The sequence below is a fragment of the Canis lupus genome, chromosome 2 (genome assembly GCF_003254725.2).
Source record: "Canis lupus dingo isolate Sandy chromosome 2, ASM325472v2, whole genome shotgun sequence".
Taxonomy (NCBI): domain Eukaryota; kingdom Metazoa; phylum Chordata; class Mammalia; order Carnivora; family Canidae; genus Canis; species Canis lupus.
This window is the reverse complement of record NC_064244.1, coordinates 17,012,805-17,033,770: the sequence shown is the minus strand read 5'-3', so window position 1 is coordinate 17,033,770 and position 20,966 is coordinate 17,012,805. Positions and strand designations below refer to the sequence as shown.

The 20,966-nt window shown below is 36.7% G+C and overlaps 1 protein-coding gene across 3 annotated transcripts in view; it reads right to left on the bottom strand.

Moving 5' to 3' along the window:
- The window catches only part of NSUN6 (NOP2/Sun RNA methyltransferase 6), a 57,775-nt gene that overhangs the window by 6,427 nt on the left and 30,382 nt on the right, over window positions 1–20,966 (bottom strand). For all 3 annotated transcript variants that reach the window (XM_025445598.3, XM_025445600.3, XM_025445599.3), the window contains exons 7-8: window positions 19,603–19,722; window positions 13,855–13,999 (exon numbers count right to left, since the gene is read on the bottom strand). In XM_025445598.3, the coding sequence (XP_025301383.1) occupies window positions 13,855–13,999; window positions 19,603–19,722 (265 nt within the window). The remainder of the gene's footprint in view (window positions 1–13,854; window positions 14,000–19,602; window positions 19,723–20,966) is intronic.

Here is a 20,966-nt window from a genome sequence, read left to right as displayed (position 1 = left end):
TTCCATTATGATTATACTTACTCTTTCAAAATCTTCACCCAAGAATTATTTTTATTGTTGTTACTATTTTATTGGCCATTTGTATTTTTTAGATAGTCACATTCTTTGTTTTGTCCTTTTCCTACTGAGACTGTTGTCTTTCTCTTTTTAAAAATACTTTATTTATTTGAGATAATGAAAACACGAGCAGTAGGAAGGGAAGAGGGAGAGGCAGACTCCCCACGGAGCAGGGAGCCCAATGCAGGGCTCGATCCCAGGACCCTGAGATCATGACCTGAGCCGAAAGAGACACTTAACCAAATGAGCCATCCAGGTGCCCTGTTATCATTCTCTTATTGATTAAAGGATCTAGAAGGGTAGGTGCTACTTTCTGCAGTGATTAGCTCTAAGATACCCCAATGATCTTTTGCTTTTCCAGTTCAACATCTATTTAACAGATTCCTTACACTAAGTATTTATACTAAATTGTCTCTCCTTAGTATAAATTTATACTGAGTTCTTTCTGTTGAAATACCTTGTTGCTTTTTTTTAAATCCAAATTCCCCCAAGCACAGGTCTCAACAAGTTATTCATTTTCCTGACCAAGTAAAACAAAACCAAAAACTATTCCCGCAGCTACCTAAATCTCTGGAATAGACTTCTGAAACTAACAAATACAGACCATTAATAATGAACAATCTGGCCTCCTCCAGATTGTTCTTCAGCCACATTTCTTAGGACTCCTGCATATTCACCTATGTTAAAAACAAACATGCATCACCCACTGTTACCCAAAAATGTCATGAGCTTTCTTATTTCCATGCTTCTACTAATTCTATTTACTAGAGATGCCCCCTGCACTCATTTCCATTTGTCAAAATGCTGACCACCCTTTCAAGGCCTAACAAATGCCACCCCCTCATCTAAACACTTTTTCCATTGTCCCTCTAAGAAATAGTCCTTCCCTCTGAGTTCGTGTAACACTTGGTATCCTTTTGGATGCATAGTCTTTTTTTCTTTTTTTTTAATTTATTTATTTGGGCAGGAGGGGCGCAGGAAGAGGCAGAGGGAGAGAGAATCCTGCGCAGACTTCATGCTGAGCATAGAGCCCAATGCAGGACTCTCACAACCCTGAGATCATGACCTGAACGGAAACCAAGAGTCAGACACTTAACTGATGGAGCCATCCAGGCACCCCTGGCTGTATATAGTCTTATAGTCCCTTAGTGTTCATGTCTTAGTCCTCCCCAGGTACTGAAAATTTCTTAAAAACCAGGATATCTACAAGCCCACACGATACGTTTGTGTGAACTAGGAATAAAGTATCCGCACCTCAGGATTAATATAATATAGTCCTGCACCACAATAAACAGAGCACAGGTTGGAATTCAGCCCCTCAACATATCCCTCAGCCAGGGGCCCTTGGACAGAGCATAACCATGTGCCATGACTGTGACAGGAGTAGGGACAATGCCTCATCACTGAGCTCACTGTTCTTAACAAGTACCATTTTCATAAAAGGTGGTGGATGATTATACAGAAATTAAGAAATTCATAAAAATATTCTAGACAAATGAGACCAAGATCACCAAATGACCTCCAAATGCACCTGGTTCAAAAGAAATTTCTCTTGTTCAAAACTAGAAAGCCATGAAATGAACATTTAAGGCTTATGCATAGTATAAAAGTACCCAAATTTTTATCCATTCAAACCTTTTCCCATAATATATATAATCTTACAACTACCTTTAGTGCTTTCTAAAACTATATTAGTTTGGAATGTTGTATAAGTTGGGAGCAATTTTATGATACAAATAATGAGACTGGGCCAACTTTTGAAATGAGAGCATGGAGACCTTCTCCCCAGTGAAACAACTATAACTGGTAAAAACCGTAACAAAAACAAAAACCACCATTTAAAGTCTCTAGAAGGGCAGCCCAATGGCTCAGCGGTTTGGTGCCGCCTTCAGCCCAGGGTCTAATCCTGGAGTCCCAGGATCGAGTCCCACATCGGGCTCCCTGCATGGAGCCTGCTTCTCCCTCTGCCTGTGTCTCTGACTCTCTCTCTCTGTGTCTCTCATGAATAAATAAATAAAATCTTTTTTTTTTTTAAATAAAGTCTCTAGAAAATGTTCAGGATATACATCAAATGAAGAAACACTTATTAAAGAAAATCTAAGAAATGTGAGTATCTATAGTATCTGAGCCACAATCCATTCCTTCCTTTGCACCAACATCTCTTCTCTTCCTGAAGCTCAGAGTGAAGAGTGATCCATTTCATGTAGGTGCAGCCAAGAACACATGGCTGCCTCTCTCCCTACACTCCCAGGCAAGAAATACAATATTTCACTGGAAGTGACAGGCCTGCCAGCATTTCTATCCCCTCAAGTTCCATGTTGCTAAGACTCAGTTACAGGTTAAGAGCAGCTGAAAATTCTGGGGCTGCCTTCCTCCACCCAGCTCTGAATCATAAATGGGCAGCTCTACCCCAGGCACAGCAAGCTGAGAATACCAAAGCCCAAATGCACTTGCCCCAACCTAACAAAAGAACCTCCAAATATAAAAAGCAAAAACTAGAAGAGAGAAATACACCATTCAACAATGAGTTGGAGATACCTAACATTCAATAATAAAAAGAATAGCCAGGCACAAGATCAAAAAGGAAATAGAACACTTCAACACAAAGGAGACCTGCAGATTATCTATAGAACGTTCCACTGAACAATGGTAGAATATACATTCTTTTCCAATGCACATGGATCATTCTCTGAGAACATTAAGTGAGGCCACAAAATGCAGAAGGAAGAAAATAACAAAGGTTAGGGGAGAAATTAATGAAATAGAGAATTAAAAAAGAGAGATAAAAGATCAACAAAACAAAAAGTTAGTTCTTTGAAAGGAGCAACAAAATGGACTAAACTTTAGCTAGACTGACCAAGATAAAAAGGAAAAAGACTCAAAAGACTATCAGGAATTAAAAAGGGGATATTACTACTGTCCTGATGGAAAGAAAAATAATTGAAAAGAAATACTATGAACAACAGTACAAATAATTTAGATGGCATGGATAAATTACCAGTGAAAACACAACTACCGAAAATGATTTAAGAAAGAAAATCTGAATGAATCTATACTACGGAAGAGACTGCATTAATAATTTTTTAAATTTCCACAAAGAAAAGTCCCAGAAAGATATTTCACTGATGAATCTACCAAACATTTAGAAAAGAATAATAATTTTTGATAAAGTCTTTCAAAAACGGAAGGAAAACGAATATTTCCCAACTCATTCTCTGAGGCAAAATTACCCTAATACCAAAACTTGACAAAGGCAGCATATGAAAGTAAACTACAGACCAATATCTCTTATGAATATGGACACCTATACAAACAAACCCCATCTAGCAACATGTGAAAGCAGGATTTATTCCAGGAATCTAAGGCTGGTGAAAAATCTGAAACTCAATCAAATACAGGTAAATGCCACAAGATCACCTCAAGAGACACAGAAAAAGCATTTGACAAAATCCAACCTATCTTATGATAAAAAACACCCAGCAAACCAGGAATAACAGGAAAATTCATCAGCCTGAAAAGGGTTATCTACGAGAAACCTATAGCTACTTTTAAGCCACTTGAAAGAATAATTAGCAATAAAATATGGATGCCTTCTATCACCACTTCTGTTTAAACATTGTACTAGAGGTTCTAGCAAGAACAATTAGGCAAATAATTGAAAAAAACATCTAAATTAGAAAGAAAAAAGTTGAACTATCCTTATTTGTAGATGAACAAAGCTGGAAGACACCCTACTTCCTGATTTCAAAACTTACTAAAAAGCCACAGTAATCAAGACAATCCTTACTAGCTTATAGATAAAATTATCAATCAATGGAAGAGAAATGAGAGTCCAGAAATAAATCCTTACAATTACGGTCAACAAGGTTACCAAGACAATTCAACAAAGTAAAATAGTCTTTCAACAAAAGGTGCTGGGGTAACTGAGTATCAAAAGAAGAAGAATCAAAATCAAGGTGGTTTTGGTTTTTTTTTTTTAAAGATTTTATTTATTTATTTGACAGAGAGAACACAAGCAGGGGGAGCAGCAGAGAGGGAGGGAGAATCAGGCACCCTGCTGAGCAGAGAGACCAATGTAGGGCTCAATCTCAGGACCCTGGGATCATGATTTGAGCCAAAGGCAGATGCTTAACCTACTGAGCCATCCAGGTGCCTTCAAGTTGGATTCTTTCATTACACCATAAACAAAAATTATTTCAAAATCGACTCTAGATCAAGACTTAAGAGCTAAAATTATAAAATTCTTATGGACACCCAAAACATAAACAAAAGAAAAAATAAGTGGACATCAAATTAAAAACTTTTGAGTTTCAGAGAACACCATCAAGAAAATGAATGGACAACTCATAGAATGGGAGAAAATATTTGTAAATCCTATGTCTAATAAAAGACTTGTATCTAGAACATACAGAGAATTCTCACAGCTCAAGAAATAAAAAGACAACCAACTTTAAAAATGGGCAAAGGATGTGACAAGAAGATATAACATGGCCAAGAAGCACATAAAAACATGCTCAACATTTTTAGCCATCAGGGAAACCTGCAAGATAGAAACACAAGTCAAAACCTGGAGACAGTATTCCACACCTACCAAGATGGCACTTAACCAAAGGGACAAGTGCTGGTGAGGATGTGAAGAAACTGAAACCTTCATATACTGCTGGTGAAAATGTAAACTGATCCAGCTGCTTTGCAAAACAGACTGGCAGTTCTGTAGAAAGTTAAGTATCAAGTTACCATATGATCCAGAAATGAAGCCTATGTCCACAGAGAAACTTGTATACAAATGTTCACAGCAACATTATTCCTATAGCCAAAAAAAGGGTAAAAAAAAAAAAAAAAAAAGGGTTAACAATCCAAATGTCCATCAAGTGATGACTGGATAAATAAAATGTGGTATTTTCTGTGCAGAATATTATTCACCCATGAAAAGGAGTGAAGTACAGAAACATACCACAACCTGGATAAACCATAAACATCACAGTAAATGAAAGAAACCAGGTTTTTATGACTGGTTATACATACTATATGATTTCATTTATATAAAACATCCAGAATAGGCCAATTTGCAGAGACAGAAAGTAGATTAATAGTTGACTAAGTCTGGGGGGATGGAAATATAAGGGAATTGGGAGTTGAATGTTAATGTATATGAGGTTTCTTTTCAGGGTAATGAAACTGTTCAAAAATTAGATTGTGATCATGGCTATGTAACTGAATAAAAGAACTAGCAAACTGTATACTTTAAAAAATGTGTAAATTGTATGGTACATGAGATATATACTGATACACAACAAAGCTGTTAAAAAAAAGTGAGGTCAGATTATTAAAGATTACAAATTTTCTTTCTAAAGCAATCTTTACTATTTATCCTAGATGTAGAAAAACCACTATTTTTTCCCTTTTAATAAATAATACAGGTGGATATAATTTAAAATTAGGTAAGAAAAAGAGTAATCTTTCAAAAAATCTCTAATAGGACATAAAATGTTTTCTTTGGCATCAAGAATAAAAATTGCTGGGGATCCCTGGGTGGCTCAGCAGTTTAGCGCCTGCCTTCGGCCCAGGGTGTGATCCTGAAATCCTGGGATCAAGTCCCACATCGGGCTCCCTGCATGGAGCCTGCTTCTCCCTCTGCCTGTGTCTCAGCCTCTCTCTTTCTGTGTGTCTCTCATGAATAAACAACTAAAATTGTTTTTTAAAAAAGAAGAATAAAAACTGCTTTCGGGAGGGGCACCTGGGTGGCTCAGTGGTTGAGCATCTGCCTTGGCTTAGGTCATGATCCCAGGATCCTGCTGGTCCCTGGGATCCACAGGGAGCCTGCTTCTCTCTCTGCTTACGTTTCTGCCTGTGTGTCTCTCATGAATAAATAAATAAGATCTTTAAAAAAAAAAACTGCTTTGGGGAATGATTTTTAGTACTTACCTTATAAATTAAAAAACAAGTGGATTTTTTTTATAAATCGCATTTGTGAGGGGAAAAGATAGGATTCAGGTCACTCCTTATAAGAAACTAACATTAAAGGTGTAAATAATCTTCATTCCTAATAATGAAAGCCAAACTGAACAACTCTATGAAGGAGTTCAAAACTGAATATTTTCTCCATTAGTTTTTTTTTTTTTTTTTCCCGGTATTAAAATCACCTTGCTATACATACATAAAACTTTTAATCATATTAATTCAATTTACAGAATAGGTGAAAAATCACCCTGAAGTAAATTGGCAGAATTATTCTATTTGTGCTCTTTCATTTTCCAAGTCAGTATTTATTCTTTGTCCAGCGAACAATCTATTGTGCATATAAATTAAAAATTTATGATGAAGTATACAAATAATTAAAAACTGAAAAAAATTATGTTTTCCAAAGATGGCTATAACAATACCATCCATCCCACATGCCCTTCAATTTGACATTGACTCTTCTCCCACTAGAGATGGGGTCTAATGTTCCTTCTCCTTTATTTGATTAACAGCAGACCTGATGCTACATGATTTCTGGACAAGGTCATAAAAAGTGATACAGTTTTTGCTCGGGGCTCTTGGGACAGACAACCAACATGGTCTGAGAAAGTACAGTACATGGAGGGCCCATCTGTAGGTGCCATCTGAGAGGCATCATTAGCCTTCAGACAGGAATGTGGTAGACAAAGCTTCTGAGGTGACTCCTCCCTCAGGTACCATGTAACTGCTGCTGCATAAGACACTGAAAGTGAGAACCACTTGAATTCCTAATATTGTGAGAAATAATAATGAAATAACTGTTGTTTTAAGCCAGTAAATGATGGGATAATTTGTTACAACAGCAGTCTATACCAAGAACATAATGTTTAAAAATTAAAACTACCCTGAAACTTGACATTAGTACATAGTGACTGAGTCACTGCATCAATCCTTGCCATCTTATACTACACATCTCCCTTATCCACTCGAGGACTTCAAACTCTTGCAACTTAAAAAGAAAAGAAGAATTTTATTAACTAAAAAGAATTAACTTAGAAAACATGAGAGGGGAAATGGCGGAGTAGGAGGATCTTGAGCTCACCTCATCCCACAGACACACTAAACCACAATGACATCTACTACAACTAATTCTGAAAATCTGAACACTCACAGAACAGATCTTACACATGTAGTCGTAAAGAGAAGGCCAAATCAAAAAGGGTAAGAGGGGTGGAGACAAGGTCAATAACCAAACCCCAGTGTGACTAACCACAAATGGAAGGGACATCACAAACATGGAGGAGGGGATCAGACCCCACAGCTGGTAGCCTCAGCCCTGGGGGACTTACACTGGGAAGATGAGTCCTCAGGATACCTGGCTCTGAAAAATCAGCAGAGCCTAACACTGGGAGCTCTGACAATTAGGCTACCAGTTGATTTTTCAACAGAAATTTTTCAGGACAGAAGAAAGTGGCATGATATGTTCAAGTGCTAAAAGGAAAAACCTACAACCAAGAATACTCTACCCAAAAAGCCATCTTGAAGGAGAAATAGTTTCCTGCACAAACAAAAGTTAAAGGAGTTTATCACCACTAAACCAGTCTTAAGAAAACTGCTAAAAGGAATTCATTAAGAAGAAAGAAAAGACTGTAACTAGAAGAAAATTATGAAAGAAAAACACTTCACTGGTCAAAGCAAACACAAAGTGAGCATAGTAGATTAATCCCTTGTAAAACCAGTATGGAGGTTAAAACACTAAGGTTGTGAAATCAAGTATCTCTATAAAACTTAAGGAGTACAAAAAATAAAAAGATGTAAAAAATGACATCATATAGATAAAATGAAAGAGGAGTGAAAATTTAGTGCTTTCAGAATGTGTTCAACCTAAGTGACCACAACTTAATGTAGACTGTTACAGATAATAGGATGTTACAAATGAATACCATAACCACAAATAAGAGACCTATAACAGGTACACAAAAATAAAGACAAAAGAATCATAGCATAACATACACACACACAAAAACAAAAAAAAAAACCCCACCAAACCACAAGGGAAAAGAGCAAGAAAAGAAGAAAGGAACAGAGAAGAACTACAAAAATAACCAGAAAGCAATTAACAAAATGGAAGTAAATACATACATATCAATAATTACTCATTTTTCTTTAAAGATTTTATTGATTTGAGAGAGAGAAAAAGAGAGCGGCCATGAGCAGGGGTAGGGCAGAGGGAGAAGCAGCAGGCTCCTTGCTGAGTAGGGAGCCTGACCCAGGACTCTATCCCAGGACCCTGGTATCATGATCTGAGCTGAAGACAGATGCTTAACTGACTAAGTCACACAGGTGCCCCAATAATTATTTTAAGTTTAAATAAATGCTCCAGTTAAAAGATACAGGTTACTGAATGAAGAAAGAACCAAGACCCACCTATATGCTGAATTGGAGCCTCACTTCAGACCTAAAGACACAAACAGACTGAAAATCTGAAAATGAAGGGATGGAAAAAGATATTCCATACAAACAGAAGCAATAAAAAAAAAAAAAAAAAAAAAAAAACCCAGGTAGAAACACTTATATCAAACAAAACAGACTTTAAAACAAAGCTCTAATCAGAGACAAATAAAGGCATTACATAATAATAAAGGGATCAATCCAACAAGAGGATATAACAATTGCAAATATCCATCCATCCAACACAGGAATTTGCTTAAATATATGAAGCAAATATTAACAGACATAAAAGGACAATATGACTGTAATATAATAATATACAATACTAGTGGACTTTAACACTCCAATTACATCAACTGATAGGTCATCCAGAAGTTTACAGTGATACAGACCTACCTCAAGAAATGAGAAAACAATCTGACCTTACACCTAAAGGAACAAGGAAATAGAACAAAGCCCAAAGTTAGTAGAAGGAAGGAAGTAAAAAGATAAGAGTGGAAATAAATTGAGACTAAAAAAACAACAACAGAATAGATCAATGAAACCAAGAGCTGGTTCTTTGAAAGGATGAACAAAATTGATACAACTTTAGCCAGACTCATCAAGAAAGAACTCAAATAATAAAATCAGAAATGGAAGAGCAGAAATAACCAACACCACAGAAATAGAAAGGATTACAAAAGAACACTACAAAAAAATTATATGCAAACTGGACAACCTAAAAGAAGTGGATAAATTCCTAGAAACATACAATCTTCCAAAACTAAATCAGGAAGAAACAAAAAATTTGAACAGACTTATTACTAAGCAGTGAAATTAAATCAGTAACCAAAAACTCCCAACAAACAAAAACGTCCAGGGTCAGATGGCTTCAAAGGTGAATTCTACCAAACACTGAAAGAAGAGGTAATACCTATTCTTCTCAAACTATTTCAAAAAATAAAAGAGGAAGAAAAACTTCTAAATTCATTCTAATAGACCAGCATTAGCCTGCTGCCAAAACCAGATAAAGACACTACAGAAAAAGAAAACTGCAGGCAATATCCCTGATAGACAGATGCAAAAATCCTCAACAAAACATTGCCAAACCAAATTCAATAATACGTGAAAGGATCATTCACCATGATCAAGTGGAATTTATTCTAGGGATGTAAGGATGGTTCAATATTCACATACCAATGTGATACATTACATTAACAAGAAGGATGAAAACCATATGACAATCCCAACAGACACAGAAAAACTATCTGACAAAATACAATATCCATTCATGATACAAACTCTCAACAAAGTGGGTTTTTTTTTTTAAGATTTTATTTATTTATTCATGAGAGACACAGAGAGAGAGGGGCAGAGACACAGGCAGAGGGAGAAGCCAGCTCCGTGCAGAGAGCCTGACACGGGACTAGATCCGGGACTCCAGGATCATGTCCTGGGCTCAAGGCAATCACTAAACCACTGAGACACCCAGGGATCCCCAACAAAGTGGGTTTAAGGGAAACATACCTCAACATAATAAAGGCCATTTCTGAAACAACTATCACACTCAATAGTGGAAAAGCTTTCAGCTAAGATCAGGAATAAGACAAGAATGTCCACTCTTACCACTTTTTTTCAACACAATACTAGAAGTCCTAGCACAGTAATCAGACAAGAAATAAAAGGTATCCAAATTGGTAAGGAGGAAATAAAACTGTTACTATTTACAGATGTCATGATAATATATACAGAAAACCCTAAAAACCATAAAAAACCTATTAAAATAAATGAATTGTTACAAAATGTAAAATTAATATACAGAAATCTGTTGTGTTTCTGTACACTAATAGTGAAGTAGAAGAGAAATTAAGAAAACAATCCCATTTACAAATGCACAAAGAAAGAAAAAACACCTAGGAATAAATTTAACCAAAGAGGGGAAGATCTGTTCTCTGAAAATTGTAAGACATCAAGGAAAGAAACTGAAGACAATACAAACATATGAAAGGATATGCCATGCTCATGGATGGGAAGAATATTGTTAAAATGCCCAGACTCCCCAAAGCAATTTAAAGATTTATTGCAATCACAATCAAAATAACAACAGTGCTTTCCACAGAACTAGAACACATAGTACTAAAATTTCTATGAAACCACAAAAGACCTCAAATAATCAGAGCAGGGATCCCTGGGTGGCGCAGTGGTTTGGCGCCTGCCTTTGGCCTAGGGCGCGATCCTGGAGACCCAGGATCGATTCCCACGTCGGGCTCCCAGTGCATGGAGCCTGCTTCTCTCTGCCTGTGTCTCTGCCTCTCTTTCTCTCTCTGTGACTATCATAAATAAATAAAAATTAAAAAAAAATAATAATCAGAGCAATATTGAAAAAGAAGAACAAAGCTGGAAGCATTACAATCTCAGATTCCAATATATACTACCAATCTATAATAACTGAAAGAACATGGTACTGGTAGAAAAACAGATCAATGGAATAAGAGTGCTTAGGAATAAAGCCATGCTTTTACATTCACCTAATCTGTGAAATAGGAGGCAAGAATATACATACAATGGGGAAAAGACAGTCTCTTCCATAAATGGTGCTGGGAAAATTGGGTAGTTATATGCCAAAGAATAAAACTGGACCACTTTCTCACACCATACATAAAAATAAACTCAAAATGGATTAAAAACCTAAATATGAGACCTGAAACCATAAAAATTCCTAAAAGAAAACAGGCAGTAATCTCTCTGACATCAGCCTTAGCAACATATTTATGGATCCATCTCTTCAGTAAAGGGAAACAGAAGCAAAAATAAACTATTGGAACTAAACCAAAATAAAAGGCTTATGCAGAGTGAAGGAAACCATCAGAAAAATGAAAAGGCAATCTGACTGAATGGAAGATTTTACAAATGATGTATCTGTAAGAGGTTAATATCCAAAATACATACAGAACTTATACAACACAGCACCAAAAACACCCAGATAATCTGATTAAAAATGGGTGGAGGACCTGAGAAGACATTCTTCCAAAGAAGACATACAGATGGCCAACAGATGCATGAAAAGATGCTCAACATCACTAACCATCAGGGAAATGCAAATCAAAACCACAATAGGATGTCACCTCACACCAGTGAGAATGACTAATATCAAAAAGATAAGAAATACCAAATGTTGCAAGGAGGTGGAGAAGAGAGAAATCTTGTGCACTCTTGATGGGAATGTAAATTGGTGCAACCACTATGGAAAACAGTATAGAGATTCCTCAAAAAATTAACAATAGAAATACTATATGATCCAGTATTTAATTCTACTACTAGATAATTACCCAAGGAAAATGAAAACATCAATTCAAAAAGATATATGCGCCCCTACATTTATTGCAGCATTATTTATAGTAAGTAATATATTTTTTTTTAAAGATTTTATTTATTTATTCATGAGAGACACACACACAGAGAGAGAGGCAGAGACACGGATACAGGTAGAGGGAGAAGCAGGCTCCATGCACAGAGCTCAATGCGGGATTCAATCCCAGGTCTCCAGGATCATACACCGGGCCGAAGGCAGCGCTAAACCGCTGTGCCATCCGGGATGCCCAGCAATATATTTTTTAGGTTATCTCTATACCCCACATGGAGCTCAAACTTATGACCTCAAGATCAAGAGTTATATGCTCTACTGACTGAAACAGCCAGGCACCCTTTTACACAGCCAATATATTTTTTTTATTTTTTTATTTTTTTTTAATTTTTTTTTTTTATTTATTTATGATAGTCACAGAGAGAGAGAGAGAGAGAGAGGCAGAGACACAGGCAGAGGGAGAAGCAGGCTCCATGCACCGGGAGCCCGATGTGGGATTCGATCCCAGGTCTCCAGGATCGCGCCCTGGGCCAAAGGCAGGCGCCAAACCGCTGCGCCACCCAGGGATCCCTTACACAGCCAATATATTGAAGCAATCCCAAGTGTCTACTGATAGCTGAGATAAAGAAGATGTGTGTATACACACACACAAACACACATAATATTAGCCATAAAAATGTATGGCATCTTGCCATTCATGACAACATGGATGGATCTATCATGCTAAGTAAAAATAAGTCAGGCAGAGAAAAACAAATACGATACAATTTGTGGACTCCAAATACTATACTTATATGTGGACTCCAAATGTCAACACAAATGAACAAACAGAAGCAGACTCATAAATACAGGCAGCAAACTGGTAGTCACCACAGGGAAGGTGGGTGAGGGGAAGGGCAAAATAAGTGAAGGAAGTTGAGAGGTACAAACCTCTAGTTATGAAATAAATAAGCCACAGAGATAAAAAGCACAGCGTAGGGCATATAGTCAAAAATACAGTAACATTTTATGGTGATAGAGGATGACTTAGTTGTGGTGGGCACTGAGCACAGAGAACTGTAGAATTGTTATGTTGTACACTTGAAACTAATAACACTATGTCAACTATCCTAAAATAATAACTTAAAATATCTTATAAATAATTTTAACAATCATCATCACCACTTTCATTAACACAAAGCCTTTGTCAGACTGCTAATTGTTCTTTTCAATATCCATTATCCCCTTTTCAATCTCATTTTGAACTGGGCACATGACAACACAGCTTAAGACTACATTTTCCGGCTCCCCCTTGCAGTTAAATTGGTCAAATGACTAACCTGGACAGTGGCATGTGCATTCCTAAAGGTTTTGATACTCTTTCCCTTCCCCTTAAAAGAACTAGAATACTGTCTTGACCCAGAGATCAAATTACCAGCATTGGGGGCACCTGGGTGGCTCAATGGGTTGAGTGTCTGCCTTCTGCTTAGGTCATGATCCCAGGTGGGATCGAATCCTGCATTGGGGTCCCCACAGGGAGACTGTTTTCCCTCTGCTATGTCTCTGCCTCTCTTTCTGTGTATCTCACAAATAAATAAATAAAATCTTAAAAAAAAAAATAAATTACCAGTATTGGACACCCACTTCCATTAAGTGAGATGAAAATAAAAAACAAAGAAATGAAAAATGTTTCTATCTTTTCTAAGTCACTGTATTTAGGGTCTCTCAGATACATCCTATTATCCTATATACACTAATATAAATCTCCTGCAAACTCCTGGCTCTTTTGGGTTAGCAATCAACTGACCATGAAGTGCTGTTCACATGTGATCAGGCAATTAAGATGAAATTAAGACAAATACAGGAAGACCAAAGAGTTTGACCAAGTTTTGGGGGTTTGATTCTATATTATTAAAATCTGACATTTAGGGATGATATGAAAAGCAGAATGATACCTATTATGGCAAAATATCCACACCAGTTTCAACGTTTTGTGGATATTTTAGGACTAGAACAGTAACAGCAAAATCTATTTGTTTCTAAAAGTCGACTATAGAAGCCTGAAAAGATGAAATTTAACTCACCTTCAGCTTTTTCAACCATATCGAATTTAAGAGCCTTTGTTCCATCGAAGCAAAATGCCTTGATGGAATTCAGCCCTAACAATAAAGCATTCTGTTTTATTTTTTCCACTTTGTTGGATATTTTATCCAGTGCTATTACTTCTCCCTATAAAACAAACAAACACGCATAAAAATAAAGCATAAATCCAAAGCTGTCATAAAAACTATTATTGAGGAAAACGGATGAAAAATTATGGTTGTCCCTACTTTCCTCCCAACTCCAGTTTTATTAACCAAATGTGTATCAAATTTACATTAAAATATTTAAGTCTCATCCTTTTAAAAAAAAAATTCTTAGAGACAAACTAAGAGACAGACTCCTAACTATAGAGAACAAACTGATGGTTACCAGAGGGGAGATGGACAGAGAGGATAGGTGAAGGTGATGGGGATTAAGGAGGGCACCTGTGCTGAGCACCCAGTGTTGTATGGAAGTGTTGAATCACTATATTGTACACCTGAGACTAATATTACACTGGATGTTAACTGAAATTTAAATAAAAACTTTAAAAATAATAAATACAAAACAGAAAAGCACATGCTTGACAGGTAAATTTTCTTATACTGCATAGCTATTTTTACTTAACAAAACTCAAAACCATAAACAGTGTTTGCCATCTAAGAAACTTGAAAATATCTACTGGAGATAAATAAAAATTACCAATCTGATGTACTTTGTTCATATCTGGAAGAATATGAACTAATGTTCTGAGACATCTGCCTTCTAGTGCTTTGGGATACAGATGAATGTTCCTTGTAAAATCAATCCTCATCTCAATATTTTCTGAGTTATATGTAAATAAAATTCATGTCAATTCTGACAACTATAACATAAAAACATTGACCTGTATATTGCAGCAAAATGCTCTGGACTGGCTATAACAAGTAGTTCAAAAATAATTTTATAACAGGGGACATCTGGGTAGCTTAGTCAGTTAAGCATCTGCCTTCAGCTCAGGTCATGGAATCAAGCCCTGAGTCTGGCTCCCTGCTCAGCAGATAATCTGCTTCTCCCTTCCTCTTTCCCTCTGCCTCTCCCACTGCTTGTGCTCACACTTTCTCTCTCAAATAAATAAATAAAAGTCTTTTAAAAAATAGTAATTTTATATGGCAACACTTTCGTTAAGTCAAAGTCAACAAAGATGAGGCCAAACTTTCATGAATGCATTGTGATATTCATTTCATTTTTTAAATATACTATGAAATGATATTGCAGAGATGGCAAGATTAACTCTTCAGTGTCTTTTCTTGCTTTTGTTCCTTTTAATACACCATCCTTTTATGACATATGCATCACTTGCATAGATTATGACACTGCTACACTTTCTGTGGTCATTTTTACATAGTACTATAAAACCAAACAACAGAACATGCACACACTTTAAGTATCCAGACTCTTTGGTGAGACTTTTTACTAGAGACAATAAAATATCTGTAGATAAATACTTCTAAGCAAACACAGTATCATATATCATAAATTAAGGGGCGATTATTATTACTTTTTCAAAACATATAATCTTTACAATCAAGATTTCAGGTAAGCTGAAAACTGATTTGCATTAAACATCACAACTCTATAAAATGAATTCTATTTTGTGTTCTGTATTTTATGCACTGGTGGTATTTACTCCATTTTTCCTTAAAGTTTTTACTGTTACCTTAAATACCTTTGGGACAAAAAAAAAAAAAAAGAATATAAGTAAACAAGCAAGTGTATCTCTGCTAATGAACCAAGAGTATTAATTCCCCAATATTTTAACAACAAATATATTTTCCTTTCTTCATTACTTTAATAGGCCACTTACTGAAGTTATACTACTAGTACAAGTATGTATCTGTGTGTACAGGGCACATACAGACTGCATGTACCCATAAACACACATAGAACAAATATAGAGTACCTATATACAGTATGTATAGATATACATACAGTGCAGAGATAAGGTTTTAACCCTTCAATAAATTTACTGAAAATATAAAATTTATTAATATATGCGTATATATGTATATTATATGTATATATGTATAATATATACTATATGTATGTATGCATATATATGTATATTATATACGTATATATATGTAGCATGTTCATTATCGCCCTGCTTATGACATAGTGAATGTTTCAGAAATTAAAACATTATCAAACACTAATATGCAAGTAATGTCATTTTTAATCAGAAGTCTTTGGATAAAGTGATTTGCACTAATGAAAGTGCAATTTCATCTTGACACAATAAATGTTCCTATTATTTTCTGTGCAAGATTCCTTGTAAATCACTTGACTATCCTAAAAAATATTACATATAGTTCAAAAATGATCACTTGTAAAGTCTAGCATCTGGCACTTTGGGGAGTGGACACACAGATATTACATCTTCTATCAAGTTAATCAGAGCAGAAGAGCTCTACTAAGCCTTAAGGAAGTGTATTTCTATGACAAAAGGTCTTACACCTCAAGTATGCAATTTTTTCTTATTTATAAATGAGGACCATGAAAAAAATTGCTGAGTTTCCTAAGTGCCTAAGAATTCCTACCCCTGTATAAATCTGAGCTAACTTAGAAAAATAAGAATGGATCCACTGCCCTCAGTCTTTTATTGTCCTTGCTATGCTCTTTACCCGGCTTAGATTCCATGTTACATCAAATTACTCTCTTACAGGGATCCCTGGGTGGCGCAGCGGTTTGGCGCCTGCCTTTGGCCCAGGGCGCGATCCTGGAGACCCGGGATCGAATCCCACGTTGGGCTCCCTGTATGGAGCCTGCTTCTCCCTCTGCCTGTGTCTCTGCCTCTCTCTCTCTGTGTGACTATCATAAATAAATAAAAAATTTTTAAAAAAATTACTCTCTTACATATATGCTTCTGCATCTTAGATAAAAGCATGACAAAATGCTGCTGTGGTTAAATCCAATTCTTCACCAACTTCATTTCTACCTCCAAGCAGTTGAAAAAAAAAAAGAAAAAAAGCCCACCACTATCCCAACAAATCTTCCCTTAAATTCATAACCACTTTATTCAAAGAGACTACAGTGCAAACTGAAATTCCTAGGATGTGTCCATGGCCCACTCTCACTTCTATTTTCCTAGATAAACATTTCATACCTCCTAGCTCTTACCACCTCCTTCCCCATCCCCACTCTCATCTGATGATCTTGCTTCTTATTTCACTGAGAAAATTCAATCAACCAGAAGAGACTTTCCTGTGTCTTACCACATTGACCAGGCCACCAACATCTGGACCCATGTATCCCATCTCCCCTCCTACTTCCATGGATAAACTGTTGCAAGCTACCACCTAAAGCCACTTGTACATCAAATTCTGTCCCATCTTACCTCCTCAAAGATACTGTTCCAGCAATTTTCCCTGCTCCCTCTGGTGTTAGCAATTTCCTCTTTTAATGTATGTCTCATTAGCATACAAACATGATCATTTCTCTCATCTTAAAAAAGAGTACTTCCTGAGTTTATCTCCAAATACTGCTCTGTTTCACTGTATTCCTGTACAAATAACTCCCCACCACCCCACCATTAAAGGAGTTTTCTTGGTTCACTTTTTATTCCTCTCATTCTCAATCCAAGTAAGCATTTCCACTCACCAAAACTGTTCATAAGGTTGCTCATAATCTACATGGTGCTAAGTTCTACTGGAAATGCTCAATCCTCACTTTATGTGGCCAGGCAACATCTGATACAGCTGATCTCCCCATGGTCTTTCAATACCTTTCTTTACATAGTCTCCAGGGTTTCATACCCCTCTGGTTTTCCTCTGACATCACTGGCCATCCCTTCTCTTTCCCCAACCTGTGAATGTGGGCATACAGTACCCATGAGGTTCAGTCTTTCAGCCTTGTCTACTCTCTATTGCCATCCATATCAGTTTTATGACTCTTAGTCTTACCTATATGCTAATGACTTATAAATTTCTATTTTATATATATTTACATTTCCAACCCAAATTTTTATTTCCAGCCCAGACCTCCCCCCCGCCGAACCCTAGGTACAAATGTCCAATTCCCTGCTCAATCATCCCTTGCAAATCAGACACTTCACTTTAATATCTCCAAACCTGATTTTCTGACTGCCCTACAGAACTTGCTCCTCTCATAGTCACCCTTGCCCAGCAACTCTCCAGTACCTCAGGCCAAAATCTGCAGGAGTCACCCTGGATTACTCTCTCATTTCCATAACCCACAATCCAGTGCATCAGCAAACCCTTACAACTCCATCTTAAACACATCTCCAGAACTTCTTGCTGCCTCCACAACACTTCTCTGAATTACTATCTCTGAACCAGTCACCTTTGCCCTCTTCTAGCCTGTTTTCATACAGCAAAGGATAGTTTAAATACTAAAGAGCCTTACATCACTGTTCTGTTCAAAATCTCTGACTTCCCAGACTTCCCATCACTGGAGCGCAACTCAAATCCTGTCAAATCGTGCCCACTGCTAGACCCAAACATCCTCTCCTGGGGCCCTCCCCCTCTCTCTGGTCTCCTTTCCTTCTCCTGTCCTCCCCACTTTGTATCTCAGCAAACTGCAGAGCTTTCTCAAACAAGTCAGGTGCCCTCTGGCCTCAGGGCAAGCACACTTGCTTTTTCTCTAGCAAAATCATGGGTTCCACAGACCTCCATATTGTTCACATCTTCAAGGTTTTCCTCAAAAACCACCTTCGCAGGGTGCATCCCTCAGTACCCTCCTAAAAACTGCATGCTCACTACCCTCAGTCCTCTCAATGCCCCCTCCCCTTTCTCTCTTGTTCACCACAGCCCTTGCCACAATCCTACATGCCATAACTTGTATTCATTTAGTTTATTATAGGTCTCCTCTTAACTGGAAGGGAAGCTACATGACGAAGACAATTTTGGTTCCAATGGTCTGGTGCTCCATCCCCAGTACTTGGCAGATGTAAGTACTAACTAAATGTTTGTCTAATCAATCAATCAATTAATTGAAATCTGCCTCCAGATCAAAGGTAGGTGAAGATACTAGTGTGTCTAAGCATTTCAGGAACCACGTAATTTTGTGGAATTTCAAACAAGAAGAAAGATAGCATCAACTGCCCCTATCTGTCCTGAGCTGAAGACTCATAGAATGGTTACAAGGTCACATTGAGCTTTGAACACAGACTAACCCATAATGAAAGGAAACATGCTGTCAAATACATATACATAGGAAAAAGCAATAAAATCTGAAATAAAGTTATCAAGGCTTACTATATTTTGTGACAATGAAATAGGCTTTATACTTAAGTCAGCTCATAAGGTTTTTATGAATCTCAAGAAAATGTGATTGATGTGTACATATTATAACGTAAATATATATCAGTGTATATTTTGATACTTCAGAACATGCTATCAAATCAAGTTTTAGTGGCAGAATTTAGTAGTTTAAAAAGTGTCAAGTCTTATAACTAGGAACATAAAATTTCTTAAATGTTGCATTTAAATGTAATTTTATGAAGACGACTTCTACAAATGTATTAGTAAATTTGGGACTTAAGATCTACAGACAGTCTTCACAAATGATAATTATCTATTGAACTCAACATGCGATGAATGCCATCATTGAACAGTCTTCACTCTGGCTGAATCTGAAATAATTCAGATCATAAATGTCTACATAATGTTTCTTAAGTTGTGTGTAGTTCCACCTTCAACACTGAAATCTGTACTGTGTGGACAGTAGTTTTTCTGTGAAGACAGTCTCACCTGATCCCGCATTAATGCTGCAATGTGTGTTGTTTTGCCTCCAGGTGCTGCACACAAATCTAGAATCTTTTCTCCAGGTTGAGGATCCAGAACATGAGTTACTACAGCAGATGGCAAATTCTATAAAGAAAAAAAAAACCAATTGTCAATAATTCTAAACCCTTTTAAAATTCAGAATCAGAGAACATAAAGAAGTCTTTGGAGGTAATCCAGTACAGCATTCTCTGCCAAGAATATGCTTTTTGTAAACAGACTAGTGTCAGGAAATTCAGTTTCCTAGAGTAACCTATGATCTCATAGGGCATTCACACACAAGACACACACGTGCACATGCATGATGCATTTCCCCTATCAGTTTAGCAAAAAAAAGCATATTTTTCCCTCAATTCAGTAGCTCTCAATATTTTGAAAGTCAAAGCCTTTTTAGAAATATAATAAAACTCTGAATCTTTTTCAAAGAAAATGTACAAAATTTTGCAATGTTTCAGATGCTTCACTATCTAGCACCCATTTAAGAATTCTAGTTTTATGGTGCTAATGCCACTCAAAGACATCTGGGTTCCTATCTTCCCCCCCACCACCACATTTCTGTAGGAGAAAAGTAAAATGTAAACCAATCTTACTATTTCTGATTGGCACCTAGAAATATGAGACTGGATAACTCAAATATATTTACAGTAGTAAGTTATACAGCAATAGGCTATACTATACCATTAATTCATTATTAGTCTTGATCACATAAGGACTGCTACTTGAGAATAACAGTTTGCCTTATATAGAGATAGAATGATTTCCCAAAGTAATGCATTTATTTTAAAGATTTTGTTTATTTTAGAGAAAAAGAGAGCACACAGTGCGGAGAGTGGGAGAGAGAGAAAGGGAGAAGCAGACTTCCTGCTGAGCAGGGAGCCCAACACAGGGCTCAGGGCTTGATCCTAGGATCCCAGGACCCCAGGATCATGACTTGAGCCAAAGGAAGATGCTTAGCTGACTAAGCCACACAGGTGCCCCAGTAATGCATTTTTTAAAGTAATATATTTTAAAATTTACTTGGCAAGAAAAACAATAGAGGCTAACAAGTACAGTTATTTATTTTTAAAGTTTAAAGGTCTTAATTCATTTTCCCACCAGAACACTTAGTACATTCTCAAGAACTGTGAGAAGGTTACAATGCTCTCAAGTGAATCCAAGATTACCATTTGAAAACACAGAATCAATGGTGAGAAAGGACACATAAATGAACAAGTATCCCCCCTCCTTATGGGTATATGAAGCATTAAAATCAGTGCAAATATTTAGGCCCCTAAAGAACAGTGCCTCCACAATGAACACTAAAAATGAGCTTACCATGTTACACTTATTTT